Source organism: Thalia democratica, chromosome 2 (genome assembly GCF_965202585.1).
Source record: "Thalia democratica chromosome 2, ktThaDemo2.hap1.1, whole genome shotgun sequence".
NCBI classification, from domain to species: Eukaryota; Metazoa; Chordata; class Thaliacea; order Salpida; family Salpidae; genus Thalia; species Thalia democratica.
Window position 1 is genome coordinate 27,310,430 of NC_139166.1, and position 25,621 is coordinate 27,336,050.

At 25.7% G+C, this 25,621-nt stretch overlaps 1 protein-coding gene across 3 annotated transcripts; it reads right to left on the minus strand.

Annotated features, from left to right (window-relative positions):
- Window positions 1-10,474: 10,474 nt before the first annotated feature.
- On the minus strand, window positions 10,475-25,006 carry LOC145829299 (uncharacterized). 3 transcript variants are annotated; one of them, XM_082937060.1, is made up of 10 exons: window positions 24,777-25,006; window positions 19,389-19,506; window positions 19,007-19,096; window positions 18,606-18,736; window positions 18,018-18,156; window positions 15,835-15,922; window positions 12,634-12,836; window positions 12,038-12,100; window positions 11,702-11,757; window positions 10,475-11,400 (listed from the first exon to the last, which is right to left on the minus strand). In XM_082937060.1, exons 1-10 carry the CDS (start codon window positions 24,969-24,971, stop codon window positions 11,350-11,352), a joined length of 1,134 nt encoding a protein of 377 aa, XP_082793186.1. In that variant the 5' UTR covers window positions 24,972-25,006; the 3' UTR covers window positions 10,475-11,349. The 3 variants fall into 3 exon arrangements, with proteins under 3 accessions (XP_082793186.1, XP_082793185.1, XP_082793187.1); XM_082937059.1 differs by having other exon boundaries at window positions 12,634-12,842; XM_082937061.1 differs by lacking the exon at window positions 12,038-12,100 and having other exon boundaries at window positions 12,634-12,842.
- Between the last annotated feature and the right edge of the window lie 615 nt (window positions 25,007-25,621).

Sequence of the window (25,621 nt, forward strand, 5' to 3'; positions counted from 1 at the left end):
AATCAAAACGCCGTTATAGAATAAGTGATGATTCACAAAAAAATTTATTTTAAAGTTGAAAAAACTAATAACAAAATAATTGCAAATTAGGTTGCATCAGGTTTTTGTTAAGTATTATGAATTTCACACCAGTATCAAAAAACGATAACAGAAAACTTTGTCAAACAAGTCTCGCGACAGTTTTGAAGGAAAACAAATAAATTTTAGAAAGAAGTAGTCGAATGCCTGTTCTAAACATTAATACTCGCAGACATAAAAATACTTTTCTCCTTTATTTTGAATTTTTGTCACTGGATAGGTCCTTCCTTCATAACCATAGCCTTGACGATCAACTTCCACTACTACATAGTTAGGACGGTGGTGCCCTCCTCCTCTTTTAACTCTTTCCAAATTGCTCAGCTTTTCAACCAAGCTTCTCTTGCGACGATGAATTTCACCAACTATGCTCCCATCGACGACTCTTCTCCAGGTATGACCGTCTCCTTCTCTAGTGTGGCCGATCCAGTACCTTTCGTTTGCGAGAAAGTCATAAATATGGTCTTCAATTCTTTCTCTGCAAAGTTATGAACAATTAAAGACGGTTATTTTCTATAAACTTTTAAGCTAGAAGACTTTCTAAGATACTATTAATAATAAAATATATTAACTCTCTGTCTTCCTTAGTTTTCCATTCTCCACGTCCCCACAAGTCACCGTCGGTATCCTTAAATTCTTCTTGGCATTTTCTACGTGCTTCATCAAAAGTTTCTTTTTGGTTTACAACTTTTAAGTTCCAGAAATCCCCTGTTAAAAAAATACTAAAAAAATTAAGAACATTAGTTTTTTTTTTGAGTATCCTTAATTACGTTAAATTATTACGTTTTAAGCGTATAATGGGTTACTTAAGTAAGCAATTTAGTAGTTTATATCATCCTTAAAGTTGGAACTTTAAAATAAAAACGAAAAAGCAATAGGTTTTAAACAAAGTAATTGAATATAATAATTGTACTTATAAAAGAAAAGTTTTGTTCTTTTTATTTTAAAGGTTGATTTTTTTAATGGATAATTCTTAACTAAACTAAGAGTATACTTTTGTATCTGACTAATTTTGGCCAAATTAATAGCCGTAATATAAGTGTCGAAGTTTATGTCAAACGAACTTTTGCAATAAATGTTTTCTTTTTCATCTATTTCTCCGTCGTCACACTTAGTTATGAGTTCGAGTTTGCCACCATACTTGAAACCTTTTTTGCAAGCGAGTTTGATTGTCTGACCGTGATCGAAGTACATCTTATCAACGGCTATTTCCAAATATCTACTTTTTTCAAAGTCTACTTTTTTGCATTCTGCAGTGCAAATTTAATTATCATTGTAAAATACTTGTGATATTTTGTTACTAAATTAAAGTTTAAGGCATTGCTGAAGAAAAAAAAAAAAAAAGGTTTTCATACAACAATTAAAATTAAACTAAAATATTGTTACTTTTTATTTAACTTTGAAGTAAAAGTTTATTTAAAAGTGATTACTATAAATAAAAAGTTTGAACTTTGAAACGAGTCTACATACGTTCTTTTTAAGAAGGCTTTCAACTTAAACTTGTTTAAAATAAAAACCATAAGTAAAACAAATTACTAGTTTAGAAGAAAAGTATTTCCTAACAGTTAAACTAAAATACATTTATATTATTAAATTTATGTATAGCATTATTTAAAAAAAAACACTTTGTTTCTTAATACAATTTTTTTGTGTCATATCCCGATTAGCGAAACTTTTTTAGTTATAGACTTTTACAATGTTAAATATTCAAAGTAACTCTGATTTACTAATTTTGCAGTTACTAACTACTTACTTTTAAAGCATTTTAACGGCTTAAAATTTTTCGAAGGATTCAACATTCCGTTGTTGCATGTTCTTGTAGTGTATTTGCTTGAATAGCCGTCATCACAAGTATACATCAACTTTTCTCCGTGTTCGACAGTCGTTTGAGACGTTTTTCCATTTTCTACAATACCTACCTCGCAAGCTGTATTAGATTTAGATGTATTGGATTATTAAAGCTTATGTAAATATTATTTTATAATCTACTTTATTTTTTATAAATAGTTTTTTTGCGAGTAATATCATAAATAGTACGAAACTGTTTTAGCAAAAAAAAAATCGAAAACGTTAAGTTTTGGAAGTAACTTTGATTAATTTTTTAGTATTATATATAGTTTATTGAACGACAAAAATACGCTCAAAATATTTGGTCCTGGGACTTGGTGCACGAAAAAACCTTTCGGTTATCGAGTCGCACACAACGGATACCTTTTAACGTCTTGTCCAGGACAGGACGTTTTGACTAAATACATGGTAAAATTTATAACTTTTAAAGCATTTTAGAGGTTCCGAAGGATTCAGCATTCCGTTGTCGCATGTTCTTGTAGTGTATTTGCTTGAATAGCCGTCATCACAAGAATACATCAACTTTTCTCCGTGTTCGACAGTCGTTTGAGACGTTTTTCCATATTCTACAATACCTACCTCGCAAGCTACAGGTGTAAAAATTGGTATATTTAAAAACTACATGTTACAAAAAAAAAAATAAAGCGCTTCATTTAATAAAAAGTTATATACTCCCAATGTTTTTGGCTTTAAACTTTACATTCAGTATGACAAACCTGGAATAAAAACTCCGACGGCCCAAAGAACTATGAACAGTATTGCCAGCACTAAAATAAATACTATGATGAATATGACGCAACAGATGGGTCTTATTACGTCGCAGCAACAGAGACCCTGAGGCATGTACCAAACCACGTCTCTCTTTTTCACGTTGTTGCAATCGTCTTCTCCCATTGAAACTTTTTTAATAAATTCAAAAATAGATGGTTCTACGCTTATCAGTATATTTTTAAGTTTAGTAAAAACAAAAATTGACTTTGAATACCTATTATAAGATAAAAATAGAAATAGCGTAGTAGAAAACTGATCTAGTGACTATAACTACTTTTGTTGACTATTTACATATATCTAATGAGGTTGTCAATAAACAAAAAAAAATATCATATTGATCATACAGAAGTTTAAAACAAATTGCACAATGGTAGGTTATCGATATTTTTCATATTTTCCAAAAAATGGTATAAATTATAAAGTGTATCTACTCTAAAAAAAAATTAGTTAGTCAATATACAATACACATACTGAAATTATTTTCATGTTTGTTTTATTTCTAGTTTAATAACTGAATAATTTTTACTGATTAGCCTTTTATGGTTCATATATAATAAGCTATATTTATATTGATTTAGTATAAACTAGAGTTAGTAATTAGGTATAGTTTAAAATAACTTTTATTTATTTAATTTAGTTGCTAAACTATTGAAAGTATTGTTAACAACAGTAACTAGTCAATCAATAAGTTTAATTGCTTACAATAATGACAATAGACGTTTCTAAGTCTTTATATATAAAAATCAATAAATATACATATAGAAACATTTCCTTATTCCGTGTTTAAAGGTAAATAATCTTAATATTGACATTTTGTTTACATACTGACGTAATTTAAACGAATAGGAATTCTATAAAAAATAAAAAAACTTATACAAGCATATGATATTAGCTAATACTAAAAAGCGTACAAACCAAAGTACTTAAAAATTTATACAAACATTTGTCTAAAAACAGATTGTTTAAAATATTTATAGAAGCTTTCGGTAATGATCAAAACTAGATCTTACCTTATTAACTTGACGTAGCTTAAAAAATTACATGCATAGACATAACTTATTATTATTATCATTGTTATCATTATTACATCATTAGTATTATTATTATAATTATTATTATTATTATTATTGTTATTATTATTATTATCAAAAATTAAAAAATATTTCAGGTCAATGTTTAGTTCCATTAGTAGTAGAAATATACTTGTTTGCAAATTTTCAAAACTTATTTGATGATGTGAATCCTTTAACTGAAATATTAATTGCTGATAACAATTAAATATTTGTTTTTGACAGGTTTTTAGTGCGTTTAACAAAATATATAAACTATTTAATTAACTAACACTTTTACATAACAACAAGTTAAATTTTAATGATAACATACTATTTGCGTAAAATATACTATAAACAATTTTATATTTTTAAATATATTATGTTTTTACTTAGAAAAAGTAAAGTTACTTAAAAGTCTTCAACTTAAGTTTTTAGTATAGTTTTTTTAACTAAACAATTTTTAAACTATTGATTTAGATTAAGCTTATACTTGGTCAAGCTACTTCTTTATAATGTTATATACTTGAACAAAACTATGCTAAAGCTCCACAACAAGTGTTATAAAAAAAGTACTTTATACATTTTTAAACTGTTGATAGTTTTATATCTATTCAAGTTGCCCTGTTAGAATCAATAAACAAAATTATGATTTATTAGTAGTTTTATCAGTGTTATATGTTTCTTTATAATGTTATTTACCTTTTTAATAGCTTAGTCTTTAAATTCAATTAGAACACTTCAGAATCAGGATAATTTTTTTTTTCAATATAATTTATTTATTGCAAAAATATATTTAGTTAGAAACCTTTATTTAGACATTTGTTCAATTTTGTAAAAACTAAAAGTTTTAAATAAAAGGATACAATATTTTATACTTTTTATCTAGTTCAAGCAAAATTTTTATTTTTTATTTTGTTTTTATTGGATACAGCTTTATTTTACTATCTTTTTGAATATTGCGGCTTTATTTTATTTATCTTTTATTTATTTGTTTACTTATTTATTTAATGTTGTAGCTTTATTTTATTTTTACTTATTTTTTAATAAGTTAAAATAAGTTGATAGTAAAATCTAAATTCTTAAATTTTTTTTTTTAAACCTTCAAATTTATTTGTTTATTTAACTTTTTATCTTTTTTTTAAATCATATAAAAAGTTAAATTATTTGCTTAAATTTTTGATATATTCTATAATTAAAAACATTTCAGATTGAAACTTTACCATTTAACATAGAGTTCAATATATATTTTATGCGTGTATAATGTTAGATACTATGATACGAAAATTATTTTTAATTTTTTATATATTTTTTTAGGAAAACATTTTATGTTTTAAAATTTAAAGTCTCACTTTTATAAAATTTTTCGTTTTAGAGTTTAAAGTTTGACTTTAAAGTTTTTTTTTTACGTTTTTAGCTCATTATAAGGTTGATTAAGTTGGGTATGCAACTCGATGACCGAAAGGTCTTTTTGTGTATCCAGGTCCTTAAACCAAAAAACTTTGAGCAAATTTTCGTTTTTGTTCAATAAACCACTATAAGTTTATTTAGTTAAACCATTTTGTTTTATTCTTCAGCTTTTAGTTCTTAAACTTTTAAACACATGTAGTCATATGATTTTTGTAAACAAGTAGCTGAAATAGATTTATCTAAAGAAAAATTTCAATAAATTTGACAAATGTTTGTTTAGTAGATGAATTCAAAACTTATACATGTATATATACATATATTAATAAGGTTGCTTAAACAAGAGAAGTAAATTTATATCGTCCTGTCGACATACGAAAAAGCTCCTCTTAAAATACAATAAATTTTTAAGTATTTTATAGTCACTTAGTTGTAGTTTTGTGAATTTTAGTTGTTTGTTCGGAAATAAGATTAATTTTTGCACTGAATATTTGTACTGTATAATATTTAATAATTACGTTTTTTGTTTTTTTGTATAACTTTTGTGTCATTTTTTAGCAATGTGCTATTTATTTCAAACCGTACTAGCTGAAGATTAAAGCATTTAACTTTATAAAACGTATATTCTGGTTTTTTAAAAATCTACTTTTCTAAAAAGAATTTTTAAAGCCCTTCAAGCGGGCTCTGTGGAAAGTGTTTAAGTTTATTTAATCACATCATTTTCTATATATATATATATATATATACATGTAGAAAATAAGGTGACTATTTAAACTCAATCTTTCTCTACAGAGCCTACTTGAAGGGCTTTTTAAGAACTTATAAGGAAAATGCGATTTTAAAAATTCCAGAACATACGTTTCATAAAGACAAAAAAAGATTGTCTTTAATCTTCAGCTGGTCCAATAAAATTATACATATATATATACATATGCTATAAAATTATATGGATTAAAGCGCTCAATATTATTATTATCATTGGAGTTTATTGTGCGAAGATGGACTCGGGCATTAAAACCTGAGCCGCTTAAACAATACACACAAAAAAAGAAACAACAAATTACGTTCAATGAAAATTAAAAAAACTAAACATAGCATAGTAAAGAAAATTACAAACAAATAGCCCTGTATGATCAAATATAGATTAGTATGCACAAAAAACAAAGTAAAATAAATTTCCATGTATAAACTTATGTCTTGACTATAAAAGGTTACACATTTACAAAAACTATATACAACAATTTATAATCAGTAGGAGGAAAGCGTAGGGAATAAAAATTATTCTTAGTCATACTAATACTTAAAAATAAGTAAATAAAAATTACTTCAAACCATCATTGTAATGAATTTTTAATCGATATTCACTGTATTTTACTGGTGTTTATATTATTTAAATCTTCTTTTTTTTTAGTTTCAATCGAAAAGGTTCCACCCTCCCACACGAAAGCACATCCTGTAATTTATTCCACATATTTATTGTTCTGTATAAAAAAGAACTTTGCCACTGACTGGTATTAAAATTATAATGACATTTTACTTTTTTAATCATTTCCTCTCAAATTATAATTGGTCTGAGAAAAAACAAAAAACTGATTGAAAAGTTCTTTATATTTACCATTAATAAATTTAAAAAGTGTTATCAAATCAAACTGCCATCTTCTATATTCTAGAGACTTCAATCTGAGCTTTACCAACCTATCTTTGTATGAGGTATTTGAAATGTTGCATCTATTACAAACAAAACAGGTAACATTTCTCTGCACAGACTCAATTTTAATAATGTCTTTTTTAAATAGGGGGAGCGTATTGGGGTATTGTATTCAAGTTTAGGGCGAACGTAGATTTTAAATAATTTAGTAAGAATTTAAAGAACTAAGAATACGTAAGAAACGTAAGAATACTAGCAGAACTGGTTTTAAAACTTTTAAGTATTTGATAAGATGAATTTTAAGCAACTTTATATAAATAACTTACATGTTCATTTCTTGGGAATGATTTGCTTGTGTTGCTGCCACCTTCTTTTGAATGAGTTTCCTGTAGAACCAATATATTCCTTATCTCTAACTTTTGCTTTATATACATCTTTAAAGAGGCACTTACCGTTAAATGGGCAGTTTGTCTTTTTTCTACAGTTGCAAGTTTTATTCGTTTTGTTTTCAGTATCTAAAATTTTTTTGTTGTGTGAATTAATGATACTTCTTATATTGGGCAAACAGCTATAAGAGATTTTAATTGTGTTCTTGTTGAAAATCTTATGGAACTTATGGTTTTTTGGAAAATGTAGACGAATAAGGTCCAAGAAGTTCTTACCTACATTAGTTTTTACAGAATTGCAAAACGGAGGGTTGAAATATATTATTTTTATTAGTCTTTTGTTTTTCTTACTGTTACAATTCAGATAATTTTTGTCATAGTCTTTTAGCTTATCATGTCCGCTTGAAATTAGTGCTTCATTGTAACCTTTTTTGAATTTTCATTAAATATCTTCTTGTTAGTAGAGAGTTTCATTACTTTGTTGTTATTCATCGGACTTATGCCTTTTCTTATTATTTTAGGGTGATTAGACCCATTATTTATGTATTTTACGTTTGAACTTTCCTTTTTTTTTGGTACAAAAGTATTACTATTTAAATTTATGTTAATATCCAAAAAATCTGTTTGAATTAGATTCCACTCAATGGAAATCTTGAATCCGTTATATTTGAATATATTTCTGAATGCTTATTATGCTCTTTCGCTTTCGCACTTAGATCTAGTGAACATATATATATATATATAATTTTATAGGAAAATGCGTTTTCAAAAGTTCCACAACATATGTTTCATAAAAACAAAAAAAAAAGTCTTTAATTTTTAGCTGGTTCAATTAAAAAAAAATAGTGCAAAAGTTTTACATTAAAACAAAAAACAGTAAGACGTAATTATTGAATATTGTACAGTACAAACATTCAATTACAGTACAAGTATTATTAAATGAAAAGTACATTGTGGGCCGCAGTTTGCTGATCCCTGTTTTAAATCATTAGTTTTTTAACTATATAAGCGCTTGGCAACGTTTATAGTCGACGGGCTAGATGTTGAATAATGTAGTCCTTGACGAGTGGGATCACTTCTATGATGAAAATTACGCAGTTATCATTTTAGTTTAGACAAATTAATAATTTTACGTGAACTTTTCTAGTGTAAGTTTAAAATCTTCCGTCAGCTATACCTAACTTGCTTTTCATTTCAAATCCAAAAGTATATTGTGTATTTTCAACTTTTGGTTTAGCTATGTAGTTTTACACGCTCCTTTACGTGCCAGATTCCACTAATTTTTGTACACATTGGTGGGCAGGTCATTTTCTTTCAGAGGGCTGCACGATACCCACCCCTAAACTAGATGGTAGGTATCGCCTACATTGCCATTAAAAGTGTGACTTTTATAGCATATATTTTTTGTATTGAACATTAAACTTTTAATGTTTTATATTTAAAATTTTATTTTAAAGGATTAGTATGAAAAAACTAAAATATTTTATCAAAAAAAATTACAATTCTCTTTTAGCAGTTCTTCATAGCGTAATTTTTTCAGACAAAAGTTTACATCAAGTAAACAAAAAAATCCAGTTTTACGCGTCTTTAAGTTTAAATTAGTTTTTATTAGTACTGATAAATTTAAGTAAAACAACTTAATTTGTTATATAAGTTTTATTGATTTTGCTACCTAGTTGGAAAGACAACTATATTGATATCTGCACTATACCTAAAACATAGTTTTTTATAGAAATACACATTGTTTTCCGTCTCATAAAAGAATAATATAGCTAAGTTGTTATATGAAATACAACATTAAAACTTTGTAGTGTAATTAAATACTATTATATATATGTACAACTTCTATTAAAACCTCAAGCATTTAGACAGTAAAACTTTCTATTTTGCAATTATTTCTTTAATATCATGAAATTTGAATATTATATCTAAGATAAACGCTTAATAATATGAATTGAATAGTTTTTCAGTATAGCTTAATTAGTCTTAAAGCTTAATTATAAATTAGTGTTTGTGAATTCTTCAACAATAAATCAACAACTTTAACAGTATAAAGACTAAAACAGGGTTTCCTTAGGGTGCGGTTTAGTTTATCGGGGGGTGACAGCTGAAAAAGAGACGATGTTTAATAAAAGGCGGCAATTTTTCTCTGCCAAGTCGGCTAGTTTCAAAATGAGTTTAGGAAGGCTTAGAAGTAAAGTTTAATGAATTTTCAAAATAAAAAAACGTTTATGTAAAATGAACAGAAACTAATTTAATTGAAAACTTGTCATCGGTAGATATTTTATTGCAACCTGTGTCATTAATATAAGTAAATAACTTTTAATTAAATTGAATAAAAAAGATTAAGTCAATATAATGCTGTTGATAAAACTTGAACACAATTTTAGTAAAAATAATTTTCAATAAGTACTTGATTTTTTCTCCAAGTTAAAAAGCAGTAAAAATAAAGGGTTTCTTATATCAAAATTATATAAAAAAACTTTTTGATGGAAACAGAACAGTCTTTTATATTTTATTCTGACAAGATACATATGGTCTGTCATTATTAGAATTGCTGGTTTAGAATTAATTTTGAAACACTCAATTCAGAAAAGTGCTTTGACAAAAAGGCTTTCTTACATTTTTTTAACTTACAACTGTTACATCCATTATAAAAACTGTAAACTAAAGAACGCTAAAAATAATCTAAAACTGATTTTACTTACATAAAAAAGCCTGAGTTTGACTTTTGTTTCGAACACTTTAAAATACATTTTTAACTTAAATCATTTTCTTTTAACCGTATACTTATTTTTAAACAGATTTTGAAATTTCTAACTTCAAAACTTAAACATGTCAACAACGTAAATTCAGATTGATACCAAATATAGAACGTGTAACGACGTCATAATCGTGGTTTGACTACAGCTGTTACTGTTACGTCATAAGAGATACTTTCAAGTATTAGTCGAGCTAACATCCATATTAACACTGGAATGTTAACAAAAAACAGACGACTAAAGTTTGGAAATACACAACATTAGTCATAACAAATTTTTAATCCATGAGTTAAAAAACTAAGCAACTAAAATGCATTCTAACAATATTTACAATTAAACATATATTTTCTAATAAAAATAGAGTACAAATATGGTTCATATATTTTTAAAATAATATCGTAAGGCACATATTAAAAGAAAGCATTTAACATACTGGCGATATACAAAACAAAGCAGTTTGTTTGATAGCTAAACAAGAGAGCGATAAAAGTACAAAATAAATTTTGATGCTACTACACTTTTTTTACAAACTAATTGTTAAAAAAATTAGATGTCAAAATTTCAACAACAATATATTTTAAAGTTCTAAAAAGACACCAACTCTATTTAATCTAAACAAAAACTGTAAGTTGATTTAAAATTTGATTTTGTTTAACTCGACATAAACTATATAAACAATTGAGACTCCATTGAAGTGAAAAATCTACTTAATTCTTTAGAAATTAAACTCCTAACTAATTTTTAGTATAGTAATGTAATGTATTAGTAAAGATAACAATAAATTAAAAATTTAAGTTGTGATTTGATTTCCTACATAGTTTAATTTTAAAGACTTCCTAAAGGGTATTTAAAATTTAAGTATATCAACTTACACATATATTTTAAGAATTGAAAGTATTTTTTAAGTTACCTCCACACTGCATTTCTAAAATGATTCAGTATAAATATTTGTAGTACTTATTAAACTACTTATTACATTTTTTCTCTAGAAATTTAAAAGAGCAGTCTTTTCAAAAACTACTTAATTAAATGCAATTTAGTTGCAAAAATTTATTAAATAATAAAAATAAAATTAATCAAACTTAAGCAAAAAATAGTTATAATAGATATTTAAAAAGTAACCAAATGGCTTGAATATTTTACTTCAATGGAACTAGTTTATTGAAAGTGTTTTTTACAACCGTATAACTTTGTATTGTAAACTAGTAAGCTCAAATTTACTGGCTAGTAATAAAATTAAAAATAACTTTATTTAGAAAAATAGAATAATAGGACCAAGTTAAACCAGAAACGAACTAGACAAAAACTTATTTAAAACAAACTATTTTTAAAATTTACTAAAACCAACTAAATCAACTTTTCATTAGTCGATATTTAACACTATTTTTTGTTTGTATACTTAATTATCTTCTCATAACTTTCCTATGTGGTTCTCCATCTAGCTGTGGCAAATCCTTAAAAAAAGTATTTTTGACTAAGTTCTAAACAGCTTTAAGCTTACGTTAAAATACTTAAAGAATAGGTTTCATTTATTTTTTTTTCTTTGTTCATAACGTTAATTTGGCTAGAAAACCTTTGTAAAATCTTCAATCAGCTATGGTTACAAAAAAATTTAAAACTAAACGCTTACAAAATAAAAACATTAATTGATCTAAACTTTTAATAAATCTATTTAAAAACAAAAATTTTACACGATCAAAAAAAAAACATGCTAACTCTTAAAAATTAGTTTTAAACTAAATTAAAAAAACTTACTTGTGAAACAGGATGGGACGACACTACTGACATTTCTGAAGTTGCTGGCAAACAATCTAAAAATTTAAAATTATGATAAAAAGTAACACAACTATACTTTGTTCGGCTTGAGATAAATATTAGAAGCTTTGATTTTGACCACATAAAAAATGAACAGACAGTTATAGTTTGATGTTTTCATAAAGTATTCAAGTAAAAAAAGAAGAAATATAAGAAAAACCATGATATTAAGAAAAAAAATGAAGCAGTCATCAGCTCAGAGTTTATACGGAAACACAAGTAAAACAAAAAGCAATCCGAAGCAAGAAAAAGAAAGAAACAGTCATCAAATCTTACTTTGCAGGAAGCGGGCAAGTTTTAGTTGGTTGTAAGAGTTTATTATTGAAATTCTGGTGCGGTCTGAATAACAAGTTCGTCAATGAGAAAAAAAAGTAAAGAAAATACGAATAGATAATAAAAGTGGAAAGAAAGTTTTAAATAATAATTTATTTTATACGATATTGCTAAAAATAATTAAATAATACTTATTAATGTTATTTTCTAACAAAAGGCCTGAACAAAACATGTTATTTGGAATACAATAACAACAACTTTTAAAGTACAGTGGTGAATAAAACTAAACTTGACTTTATCACAATATCTAATAAAAAATCAGTTTTAAGTGGAATAAAAAATTAAATACTATAACTGATATAATTTACCTCCTATCTAAATGCTATGGTAAAAGTATAATATATTATTAATAACTTATATTCAGATATATTTTTTTTAAATTTACTAAACTCTAAAGTACTTATAGTAAAGTTCTAAACCTGTCTTAAGTTTACTTGAGTTTTCAAAAAGTTTAAAACTACAAAACATCTAATTGACAGATCAGCCAGTATCATTAATCAAATGAAACAACAAACATATACATATTCGTGTAAAAGTACCTGGAGTATTTCTTCCATAATGATAATTGCCAAGACTACCAGAACTGTTGTTAGGGGACGCTGTTGCCGAACAAGGGTTGTCAGGCGACCTACCGTGGCTGGTTGGTGATTCTGGTTTAACAACAGCGTTGCTAGGAGATGCGTGGTTGCTAGGAGAACTGCTGTGCACCAATGCCCGCTTGTTTGGTTGATGATTTGCTGGTCTAAAACTGGTTTTATAATTAAAGTTTAAGAAACTTTACAAAATTTTATACTACAATTAAAATGTTTAAACCTTGGTGGTATAACTTATGCTACTTATAAATGTTATAATTATTATCTAAAACAATTTTTTCATTTCTCGACGAATTTTATTTGGGTTTTTAGAACTTACAGTTATATTACCTAAATTCTGATAAAATTTTATATAAATACCATGACTTTTAAGGACAATAAAACTATTTTATTTTTTAATTTTTTTTTTAAATAAAAGACATTTAAAATAGTAAAATACTTAAAAAACATAAAAGAGAGAATTAAACATAAATGTATGTCTTTAAAAAACATTTAGTATCATACTGTAAAAATTATATCAATCCGTTTAATGCTTTATTACTTACTTTTTATTTTATAACCAAGACTTATCGAAGGATTCTTACTAAAATTTTGTAAAAATTAGACTGATACTTTTCTAACCCTTGTTGGTCGGCGCTAACTTGGGCTTATAACAAAAAGAAACTAAGCACTCTTTTAGTTTGGTTTTAATAGCGTAGCATATAAATAAAGGTAATTTTTCATATTTTTTTATTTTTTCAGTTTTAAATTATCTTATTAGCTATGGTCGCTATTTATCACCAGAAAAAAAATCATGAGAATTTGAGTTGCCTAAACTTTACTTGTCATGTAACCGCTTTAGACATATTTAAGGTTCTACTTTTAAAGTGGTAGCTAACAGAATGATGGGCTACAATAAAAAATGATTATTTATTTAGACAGAAAATCACAATTTAACAACATATTCAAAGTAGAACAAACTTATTCTCATATTTCTTTTTGGAAATTCAGAAATTCTATAACACTTGTGCTAACAAATCCTGATATTTTGCCAATTACGCGTTGACTTTAGCAAAATTAAGCTTATACAGACAAAACGCTTGTTTAGAAATAAATTCACAATTTGATAATCTATTTAAAAACTAACTGATTCTCGAGTTTCTATTAAAATCTTAAAAAATTCCAAGCATTTGTTCTTGCAAATCCTGCCAATATTGTCTTAGTTTAAAAATAAAGCTAAAACGTTTCTAAATCGTTTAAACGTTAGAAATTCACAGTTTATTAATTTACTCTAAAATATCTTTCAGATTCCTTTAGTAATTTACAATTTTATTAAGCATTTCAACGTAAAAAACTGACGTTCTGTCAGTATTTCAAAAGAGAAAATTGATTTGTCCTGAAGCCCTGTGCCATGGTTGCCACTGATCAAGCTTAGAAAAATTTCATGACTTTTCCTGACTTTTCACAAAAATTTTCCTGACTTTTCTAAATCAAACTCTTAAATTTAACTTATTCTAAAATACAAAATCTAACACTTGAAACTATATAAAGCTTTCAAACTAATTTTAATACAGGTTAAAAACAAGTTTTTTGCTGAATTCTATCATCAAACTTCCAGTACATCACTTAAACCATCTGTGTATGATTGATGTTTGTAATTAACAGCTCTATCAGCAAAATACTTGTACTATTACCTTATAAACACAGCTTGTCTGAAAAAAGACACAATTTTTTAGCAGTTCCTAGCATAAATGTATCTAGATAAACAAACGACATATAAGGAACTTTACAATTAAAACCTTGAATTAATAACGAACTTTCACAACTAAAATCTTTAAACAATAACAAATGTTTACAGTTGAACCCTTAAAACAATAAAAGTAACAATTTTTTTAGAATTTCCTAGCATAAATGTATCTAAATAAACGAAACGACATATTAGGAACTTTTACAACTAAAACCTTAAATCAATAAGGAACTTTAACAACTCAAACCTTAAAACAATAACGAGCTTTCACAGCTAAAACATTAAAACAATAAAGAACTTAACCAAATACTGTTTTTTTAAATGTATGTAGTAAAATTTATTTTCTCCGTTTTTTTATTAGCACTTCAACCCCTTCATCTAATGAAATACGGTTTCCTTCATCTGAACTGCATTCCGCTTCATTTTCTTGGCAGTTAAAATCATTTGCCTGATTTTATTTAAATCGCTCTCATCTGCTGCCCCTACACTTGTTGAAGAGAATCTTTTCTCTAAATCAAGTGACAACTTGTGGGCTTCATTTATTTTCTTTTGGCACTCATTTATTTTTACTTTCATTTATAAAATATTTCCTCTTTTAATTTAGTATAAAATTTGTAACAAATAAATATACTCTTATTTACTTTAAAAACTTAAGTTACTCTACAAAAAATACAAATAATAAGTAAACTTAATCTTGGCATATACCTCTCTTATAACTTATTTTATAAATTTAAACAACTTTGAAAATATTATAAAGAGGTAAATTATACACATTAACTTGTTACATAAAGTACTAAATTCAGTACTTTATTATTAAGAACTTAATTATTTACTTCAACAAAAAACACTTTGATTCTAAAATTATGCTAGATAAACTTTTGTGTATATATCACAGTTTCACTATGGAAATGTCCTTGCTACAGATCATCAATACTAAAAAGCTTACAAAATCTGCTTGTTCAAGTAGGGTACTTGCTAAATATGTTAATAAAATTTTTTTGCAGTTTTGTAAAGAATATTTTATTAATTTATACCAAATGAGGGCATTGGAAATAAAATCAATTTTTTTTGAAAATTTCTAGGAAAATTTTAGAATTTTTTTCTGACTTTAAAGGACTTTTAATTAATTTTTACCATTTGAAGGCTTTGGAAAACAAAGAACTTTGTAAATTTAAACTGACAAAATCTGATTTTTTTTTAATTTTATCAAATTTCCTGACTTTTTTTTAAAACCCCCCATTTTTTCCTGACTTTTGTCATATTTTTAAATTTTTCCTGACTTTTCCTGATTTTCTGACCGAGTGGCAACCCTGCCTGTCTCAATAAAAGTTAAATCATTATCTGTTTAATAAAATAATTAGAAATAATGATAAAAAATTACATTAAACTCAAAACATATGAAAAACTTTAAAGTCAACCACCTGAAGTTATTTAGTATATGTTGTCTTTGTTGCAACTTGTTGAATATCTGTTGTGTTGGAAATTGCAGTGATTGTTGACTTATTGCATCTAGTTTTATAAAAAAATTAGTCGGCATTTAAAACTTTTTATCAAAAAATCAAAATTTAAGAAGTTATTATTGCTCATGGAAATAGACATAATTCTTATATGTAATTTTGAGCGTTAGTTAATCTCATTTAAGTAGCATCCTCTTACAGAATTAAAATTTAATATAATAAAATGTATAAATACAACATTAAATATAACAATTTAGTGAAAAATATAGAAACTGTTTGTTAATCTGAACTCTAAAAGACTTTATAAGAGTGACATAGCATTTTTGTAGTATTAATTGTAAAAATATTTTAACCTTCTGATATGCATAACAATTACAACAATTAAACTGAAAATCAGTACGTAATACAAGAAAAAACTTTTAGAATTAAATAAAATCATAAGGTTGGAGATTTTATTACCTTTAATTTTTTACTACCTTATCCATCATGCTATATTAATTAGTACTTTTGTGAAAATCAAAACAATCAACACAAATTTGGGAACGGGTCGAAATTGCACGAGGGTACTAAATTGCACGAAGAAAATTTGCAAGAGGGGAAAAATTGCACGAAGACAATTTTGCACCAGGGGTCAATTTTGCACGAGTTACAATTTTGCACGGAGGTTCATTTATGTACGAGATTAAAAAAAAATACATATATAACAAGAGAAACAGAAAAAAAAAACTAAAAAATAAATTCATTAAAAAAAAAAGTTACTGACCGAGGGTAAGGGGTAACAGTGATAGTAAAAATGAAAATAAAGTAAGAACCAATAATAATAATTTTCAAAAAAATAAGAAAAAATTATAAATATAAATAAATTAATTAAAAAGAAAAAAAAAGCTGACCGAGGGTTAGGGGCAACAGTGATAGTATAAATAAATAAAAAAAACTAAAATTAAATAAAATTAATAAAAAACATAAATAAAATAAGTTACCGACCGAGGGTAAGGGTTAGGGGTAACAATGATAGTAAAATAAAATAAACAAATAAACTAAATTAATAAAACAAAAAATAGAAATAAATAAAAAAATCAACTCGTGCAAAAATTTCCCCTCGTGCAATTTTGTCCGCTCGTGCAAATTTGACACCTACCCAAATAATTTATCAAAAAAAAAAACTTTTTAATAAATTTTAAACGCTACTAAAAGTAATTATTTAGTTTATATGCATTAATAGATAATTTTTTATCTCAAAGTATTTTTATTTTTGTCAAATACTGTTTTTTACTAATTAAACAGGGTTGCCAAAGGTTTTTCGTAAATTTTTTCTAGGTTTTCTAAATCTCTTCCAGGTTTAAAAAAAAACAACTTTTTCGGTCCATTTTAGTATAAAAATATTGAAAAGCTACTATAAAGCTACTCTAAATGTGTTTTTTATTTTAAAAAAATAAAAAATACAAAGTTTTTTTTTGATAGACTTTTTGTATATAATCAAAATTTTGCTACCTTACATGTAAAAATAGTTTAAAATTTCTGTTTTTTTTAAGTGGTTTTGTTCATAACTCGAGGTTATTTTTTCAAAATTTCTCAAACTCTAAGTTTTTCTAGGATTCCAGAACTTTTGGCAATCCTGAACAAATGTTTACAATATTTATAAACTGAAAAATATACGGAAATTTTTAGATAAACTTTTTCATTATAAACATTTTATTTTTACAGTTTATCTGAGTATAACTTACGATATTTTTGTTTGATATAATATATATATATATATCAGTTTAAAAAAAAAAAGCGCAATAATTGAGTTCAAACTATAAAACTTAAATTATTGTTTAAAGTCTCTGGTTGCGTAAACAAAATAGTAAATTAATTATACAAACGACTTTTAAGTTCTGTGGAACATATCAAGTTTTTAGTAGAAAATCACAACTTTTCTATAATCAATTAATTATTTCAAAAATAAAAAGAAAGAGTACAACTTAACCATCTAAAACAATATCTTATTGAATCTACTAAAAAATTACTTAAGAGTTCAATGGTAAATTAACTGTTTTTATACCTAGCAAATCATGCATTTAGTCATAGCTAGTTTAGTAAAAAAAATATCCTTAATACCACGAACTAAAAAACAGCAAATTACAAAAAAAATATTTTTTTCTTACCTTGAAATAAACCGACAGTCTTCATATTTTGAAAAATTTTAGGACCTTCTTCATAATTTACTCTAGCTTCTTCAGCTTCATGAGCTCTACACTTTTGTACGAGATCTATGGGGTGGTTTGCACTGGTTGATGACTGTTGCTATTGTATAAGCATTTAAATTATTTTGATATTTTAAAATTTGCTCAAAACAAATGACAATGAGTTTGATTATATGAGATGGACACTTAAAACCAACGAAGTAATTAATACTTAGCAAAGATTTTATGAGAAAAGCAATCTTTATGCAACTATAGTTTAAAACATGTTTTATAACTTGCTAAAAAATAGAACACACATGCTACTAAAGTACAGAAAATGTTAATACATTTCAAATAAACAAAATACATAACAGACAAACTATTTTTGTTAATATTACTTTTTTTACTCAAAACTAGATATGCCATATTATTTGTAAACAAACGAAGCATAAAAGGCTTAAACTTTAGACTCATACCTAAAAGTTTAGTTTCAAAACAATTTAAAACATTTAGTAACTAAAAGTACTAATGAAAATAATCAAATTATATACACCAACAATATATAAACACCTGGTGATTAGTATTCTTATTCATAGCAGCAATTAAATCTGGATTCATTTTGAAATCTTTATTCATAACTTCGCCTTTTGTCAGTGAGTCTTCATCTGCACTTCCAAACATAAGTTCTGTCTCCTCACAGCCTAGTTTAAATTCAAACCAATTAAACGGCTGATTAATAAAACATTATCAATTACTTTTAGTTTAGTGAGCAACAAAAGAATTCAGTATGTGGGTAATAGAGTAATTAAATGGTTAAATTAGGGTAAAATCATCAGTTATACGAACAAGTAAATTATTAACTTGTGTAGCCCTTTTAATATGACACATTACCATCAAAGGGTCACTTAGAATATCGAACTCATTTCGATACTACTCAATACAAGGTATCTACATCAAAATGAACAACTTACCTTGAGCAGACATTCTCTGTCGATCAGTTGCTGAATCGTCGTTACCATGTCTATCTGGAGCGTTCAAACAAGTTTGAATCAGCTGCTTGCCTGTTTAGAGTTGATTTCTTGTTAATTTCGATTTTAAAATATTGAGTTACTAAAAGAAAACGGATTTGTACGCATAGCAATTTTATTAATACAAATAAAAAATTGTAATAAATGTATATTACTAGACTATAAATTTGTACTCAAATTTATTTAATAAGCGCATGAAAAATATTAATGTGAATACAAAATACTTCAGTACATAATTAAAGCATATTTAGATTAAGAATTAGAAGATGAAACAAGATACACATTTTACTAATTTAATTAGGTATGATATTAAGTGCAAAAAAACCTCTATCAGTGGATAACATGGGTTGTAGTTTTTTTGTAGCAAATGTGTATACATGGCCAGTTTCACTAGCTACTAGCAACATTACCTGGGTACCAGTTAAAGTAGCCAACTCATGTGCCTGTTTATAAAAAAATTTAAACTTTTATTGTTAAATATGGAAGAGTTAATTAAATAATATTTTTAAATTTAATCTTAACAATCTAATTGAATTAAGTCAACAACTGTACATTTGAAACTTGTTTTAAATTCCAACCGACAGTTTTATGTTTAAAAAATAAACATTATGTTATCAAATGCATATTGACATACTAAAAGTCGAAAGAAATATATATATAACTATTGCCAAGTCAAACTTTCAGTGTTAGCACTTAAAAATTTATGTTAAGATTAATAAATAGATTATACTTTGATACAAAAAAAAGTTGTTTTTAAATTGTGACTAATTCAGTACGTCTTTTAAAAATTTATACAGGATTTAATATTTAATTACGCTATACAGGGTTGCCACTGACTTTTCTACAGCTTTTTAAAATTTCTTACAGGTTTTTAAAAGTACTTGTTTTTGGGTCTATTCTTAGTTTTAACTTAAGTTTAAGGTAAAATACTGTGTTAAATACTATAAAAAGATAGAAATAATGTGATGACAAATTTTTTTATCTATATGGTAGATTTTTTAAGTCAAATCAAAAATTTTCTACTTAAAATGTAAAAATTCTTTAAAATTTTAGGTTTTTCTAGGTTTTTAAGTGATTTTTGTTCAAAATTCCAAATTTTTTTTTTCAAAATTTCTCAAAATGCAGGTAAAAAGGCAACCCTGTCTATAATAAGAATTATTTTCTTATAAATCATTGGCAACAGCTTATTACTTATATTCTAAATTACTTTTTTAAAAATAGTTTAAAATTTAAAGTTTAGAAGCATTACATTTCTTAAGCCTGGTCCAAAAATAAATGGATAAACATTATGTCAAATTACAATTAAAAACTTGTAGATCTTTATTTACAAAAATATCTTTCAGAATTTTTTTTTCAATTAAACAAAAAAAAACAGTTTTTAAGAAAATAAGAGTGAATTTTTGCGTTTTAACTTATTTTTTGTTGTATGAACAATGTCCTTTTTTTCAGTTTACTAAAAACTGATTTTCTGTATAGTGCTTGCAGCGACTCTAAGATAAGAAGACTAAAAAAAATTCTATATTAAAAAAATATAATTTAATTTTTTATATCTAATGACTCTTCTCAACTTACATACAAATGATATATAAAAAATTCCAATGCAAATACTTAATGAAAATATCACCAATTATAAATTAAATTAATTTTTGTTTTCACTTTTGTATATGACATGTTATATAAGCCTATACAAAACTTATATGATTAACATGAGAAAATATTTAAAAAGTGGTTTCTAAGCATAAAAATTTAATATTAAAATAACTTTACTGAAAATTATAAACTATTGCTACTTTCACATAGGTTTAAAATTAAGAATTACTTTTGAATAAAAATTATTTTCCTTATTTATTAGAATGTTAATTCAAATTTCTATTCAGAACTACACATCTAAAAGTGTTTAAAAGTGGTTTAAATAATGGGGTAAGTTGTTTTTGCAAACTTTAAGATATTAAATAGAATTATGACAATGTTAAAATTAAATACAGTAAAATTGTTTACTTTTTATCATATTTCCAAGGAGATTATGTTAAAAGATTACCCATAGTAGATCAAATAAAAATATGTGTTTATTTTTTAATAGGTAAAACTAAAACTTGAATTAAAAAACAACAGCTGTTTTACAAGTTTAATAAATACAGTAGACTACCGCTTAAGTACGCACTTTTTTGGTACGCACCCCGCCTTAAGCACGCACTTATCCAGAAAGACAAAAGACAAAAGTTTTTTTGCCAAAATTTTCAATCATCACGTTTTTCCAGATTATTTTATGTTTCCAGGTAGAATGGCCAACCTGCTGAGTTACCATGAGACTTTCACAACTTTTAAACTAGGGTGAGTAATCCTGAGTAGTCTAAGTGGCCTGAGATTGTGACAGTCCTGTTATTAAATGTTAATAAACTAAATACTTATGTAGTGGTTGCAGAAAAGTGAAAAGAATAATGATATTTGAGCTGTAATTCTATAAAATAAATAAATCTAGATGACAAAGTTAAAAAAAACCTACAAATACAACATAGTTAAGTCATAATTCAATTTAAATGTACACACATTGATGTTTTTAAAATGTTTGGTAAACACAATGTAGTTTGGTACTTTCCCTCTAACAAAACAAAATATGGAAAATATGGCTTAATATTCTCTTTTATATCATTGATTTTCTATATTAAGTGTATGTATTAATTATGTAGAAACTTTTTATAGAAAAAAAAATCATTTTGAAATCTAATAAAAAAAATTGCAGACTAGAATTATGTATTAAATGTTATCTAAAAAAAAGACTTGTTTATTTGGCTTAATTATTTGGTGGCTAGTTGTAAGAAAGAAAACAAACAGCTAAATTTCATATTATACTATGTCGTCAAAAAGTACGCACTACCCGTGCTAAGTACGCACTTTTTGGTCGGGTTCAATTTGCGTACTTAAGCGGTAGTCTACTGTATGTTCAAACCTAATTCTATTGAACTTACTGTTAATACTTTTAAGAATTGTCAATAGTTAGTTTATTAACATACTATATAAATTAAAATTCAAATTATCCTAAGTTTAATAGCAAAAAGATGAAGAAATATATGTACATATATAACTTTTATTTTAATAACTAAAATTAAATATTTATCTAGTATTTAGTTACACTATAAACTGTTTATCATTTAAGTTAAGGCCATAGGGGGGGGTCCACTTTGTTTTTTACAACCTGATCTTATTCTGTAGAATTTAATCTGAGCTATCAGACACTTTTAACCGCTTAAAAAAACTCAAAGTAATTTTTGAGATATAAGCGATCAAAGAAAGGGCGTTCAATAGGTTCCTTATGGAAGGCGAAAACTAAAAATGCGAAAAAAGACTATTTCACTAAAAATCTATCTCCTCCTTCATTTTTTGAGTAATCTTTCTCAAATTTTTACAGAATGTGTATCATTAAACTTTAAAGAGATCTATTGTAGGAATTTTTTTAATTTTGAGTAAAAAAAAAATTATTGTCAAAAAACTACCCTTTTTTTTAGTTTTTTGTGGATAAAATTTTTATTTTTCAAAACTTTAAAAATTCCAACATTCAGATTCTTCAAAATATTAAAAGGAACATTTCCTGAAAATTTGAAGTTTCTAGGTCAAAAAATGAAGGAGGAGATAGGTTTTTAGTGAATTTTAAAATTTCCGAGGAAATTGACCCCAAAAAATTTGCGGTCCATACGTTTATATTGGAAAATTTTTACAAAAAGTTAAATATCTCAAAAGTTAAATGATATTTTTGAATTCTATAAAAACTGGCTTATAGTTTGTACTTTAAGCTTTCATATAAAAGCCAAAGTTAATTTTAGTAAAAAAAAATGTTGGACCCCCCCCTATGGCCTTAATAATTTTAGTCAATTTAGTTTTAGACATGTGACAATTTTTAACTACAATTTTCAATATACTTGATCTTGAATTTTTTTTTAATCATTTCTACATATAATTTAATGAAAATATTTGTTGATCACTAAACTAACTTATGTTGAAATAGATTATTAAAACTTTTTTTTGATAAAATTCAAAAGTTGTACCATTTTGAATCTTTAATTTATTATAAAAAGTAGTTTATATCACATTTTGTCTCTAAAGATGAAAGATTTATAGGTAAAAGAGGTAAAGCTACTTTGGGTTGGAGTCAAATATGCACCAAGGAGCACTGTTGCACGAAAATGCTTTTGCACTAAGGGTCACTTACACAAAAAGGTACATTTTTACATAAAGTCACTTTTGCACAGCGTCAATTTTACACAATGGGTCACTTTTGCACAAAAACACTTTTGTACAAAGGGTTGTTTTTGCACAGTTTGAAAATTTTATTTATTTTATTATTAGTATTTTATTCTTTTACTTTTACTATCACTGTTACCCCTAATCCTTACCCTCAGTTGTAAGTTAATTAAACCTTGAACCTTAATTTTTAACTCTATTTTATTGTTTTTTTTTTAATAATTTTTTAGTTATTTTTTGTTTTTTATTTCTACTATAACTGTTATCCATAACCCTTACCCTCTGTCACTAGCTTTTTTTTTTCTTTTTTTATTTTTTATTAATCTATCTTTTAGTTTTTATTTTTCTGCTTTTTTTTTTACTGTTGTGCCAAAATGACCCTCCGTGCAAAAGTTTCTTTGTGCAAAAATGACCCTTTGAGCAAAAATGTCCTTTTGTGCAAAAGCATCCTTTCCTGCATATTTGACCCTTTGTGCAAAAGTGTCTTTCTGCAAATTTGACCCAGCTAGTTTAAGGGTTAATCTTATTTAGTATAGATTTATCCTAGTAACCTGATACTTTTTACATAAAAATAAAAAACAGTCAAATAAAGTCCCTTAAGAAACTAGAAACTAATAACCATAATCAATATTAATACATTATAAATACAAGGACGGGTCAAATATGAACTAAGACTTTTTTGCATGAAGGGCTAATAATGCACAAAGAAACTTTTCCACAAAGAGTCAATTTTATATGAAGGGTCAACTTTGAACAACAGTAAAAGTTGAAATAAAAAAAAATCAATTAAAACAATAATTAATAAAAAAATACCGACCAGGGGTAAGGGGTAACAGTGATAGTAAAAACAAAAATAACTACTAAGAAAAAACTGACCAAGGGTAAGGGTCAGGGGTAACTGTGATTTAAAAACTAATAATAAACAAATAAATATCTAAGAAAATAATTTACTGACCAATGGTAAGGCATAACAGTGATAGTAAAAAAAAACAATATTAACAATTATTAAATAAAATATAAAACAAGTTTCAACCCGTGCAAAAGTGACCAGTTGTGAAAAAATGACCCTTTGTGCATATTTGACACTTACCCTATTAATACAGCTCAAACCATTTCTTTTTTGAAGTTCATTTATTTTAAAATTTTAATGCATATTTTAACACTTAATTTTAGACAATTTAATATAGTTTAGTAATAGTTAAGTAAAATATTTATCATTTAAAAATCTAGAATAAGTAGTGAATCAATTTTAAAGGCGATACTAAAAATATATCAAACACTAGTTTTATCTTTGAATAGTTTCAAACATTTTTACTTAGTAAAAAAAAAAAAAATTAATGCTTAATTAAAACATCAAGAATAACTTTTATTACATAAAACCACAAAAAATAGAATAAAATATGTATACACGAGCAATCTTTAATAACAAACTTTAAGTAAACTGCAGGCAAAACTATAAAACTCCAACAGAACCAACTTTTTTCATAATTCCAGACTTTCGCTTACTGAAAGTAGTGTATCTTCTGAGCTTGTTTTCAATAAACTGCATCTCAATTTTTACTCTTCCCCTAGTCTTTTTTCCTTGTTTTGGTTGTGGGGCCTCTTCATTTGAATCTGAATCCCTTCCATCATACTCTTTAAAGTTTGCAAGCTCATACTTCACTTGTTCCATTGTTAATTGTATCAAACTCAAAAAACCATAGACTTTTATACTGTTTAAAAAATATACAACAACATCAGAGAAAACTTTTATTTCAATTTTTTAATGTAAGCATTTTACACAACTAACCAAAGTATAAAGCTAGTAACCATTTATATTTAACTATAAAAAATTGTGTAAATTTGGTCTTACTAAAGCAAGTTATTAAATTATGGAGTTATGATTGAATTATTTAGTACATTCTGATTCTAAATCTTATTTTAAAAGTTGTGTTATCACTTAAATTTTCTTTCTATTATTAGTATAAACTACAAATTTTGCTAAAGAAACAACTCTTTATTTAAACCAACTTAGTTCCATCAAATTTTAACTACATTAGTATCTTCTCAAAGTTTGATTTAATTCTTTACACATATTTATGCAATATGATAAAATATGTAAGAAGTTTTAAGGTCTTAAGGGGAGGGTAAATACTTATTTGATCATTTTTACACAAATAATTAAGCTACAAGGTGCTTTTACTTTTTTTTAAACTTAAATTAATTTTGAAATAAAAGTTGAAAAGTATAGGTTTCACATGGAGGGTATAAACTAAAATATAAATTCACAAAAAATTGGTATCCTCATACAATTTTTGAGCTACTGTTTTAAAACTTTTTTAT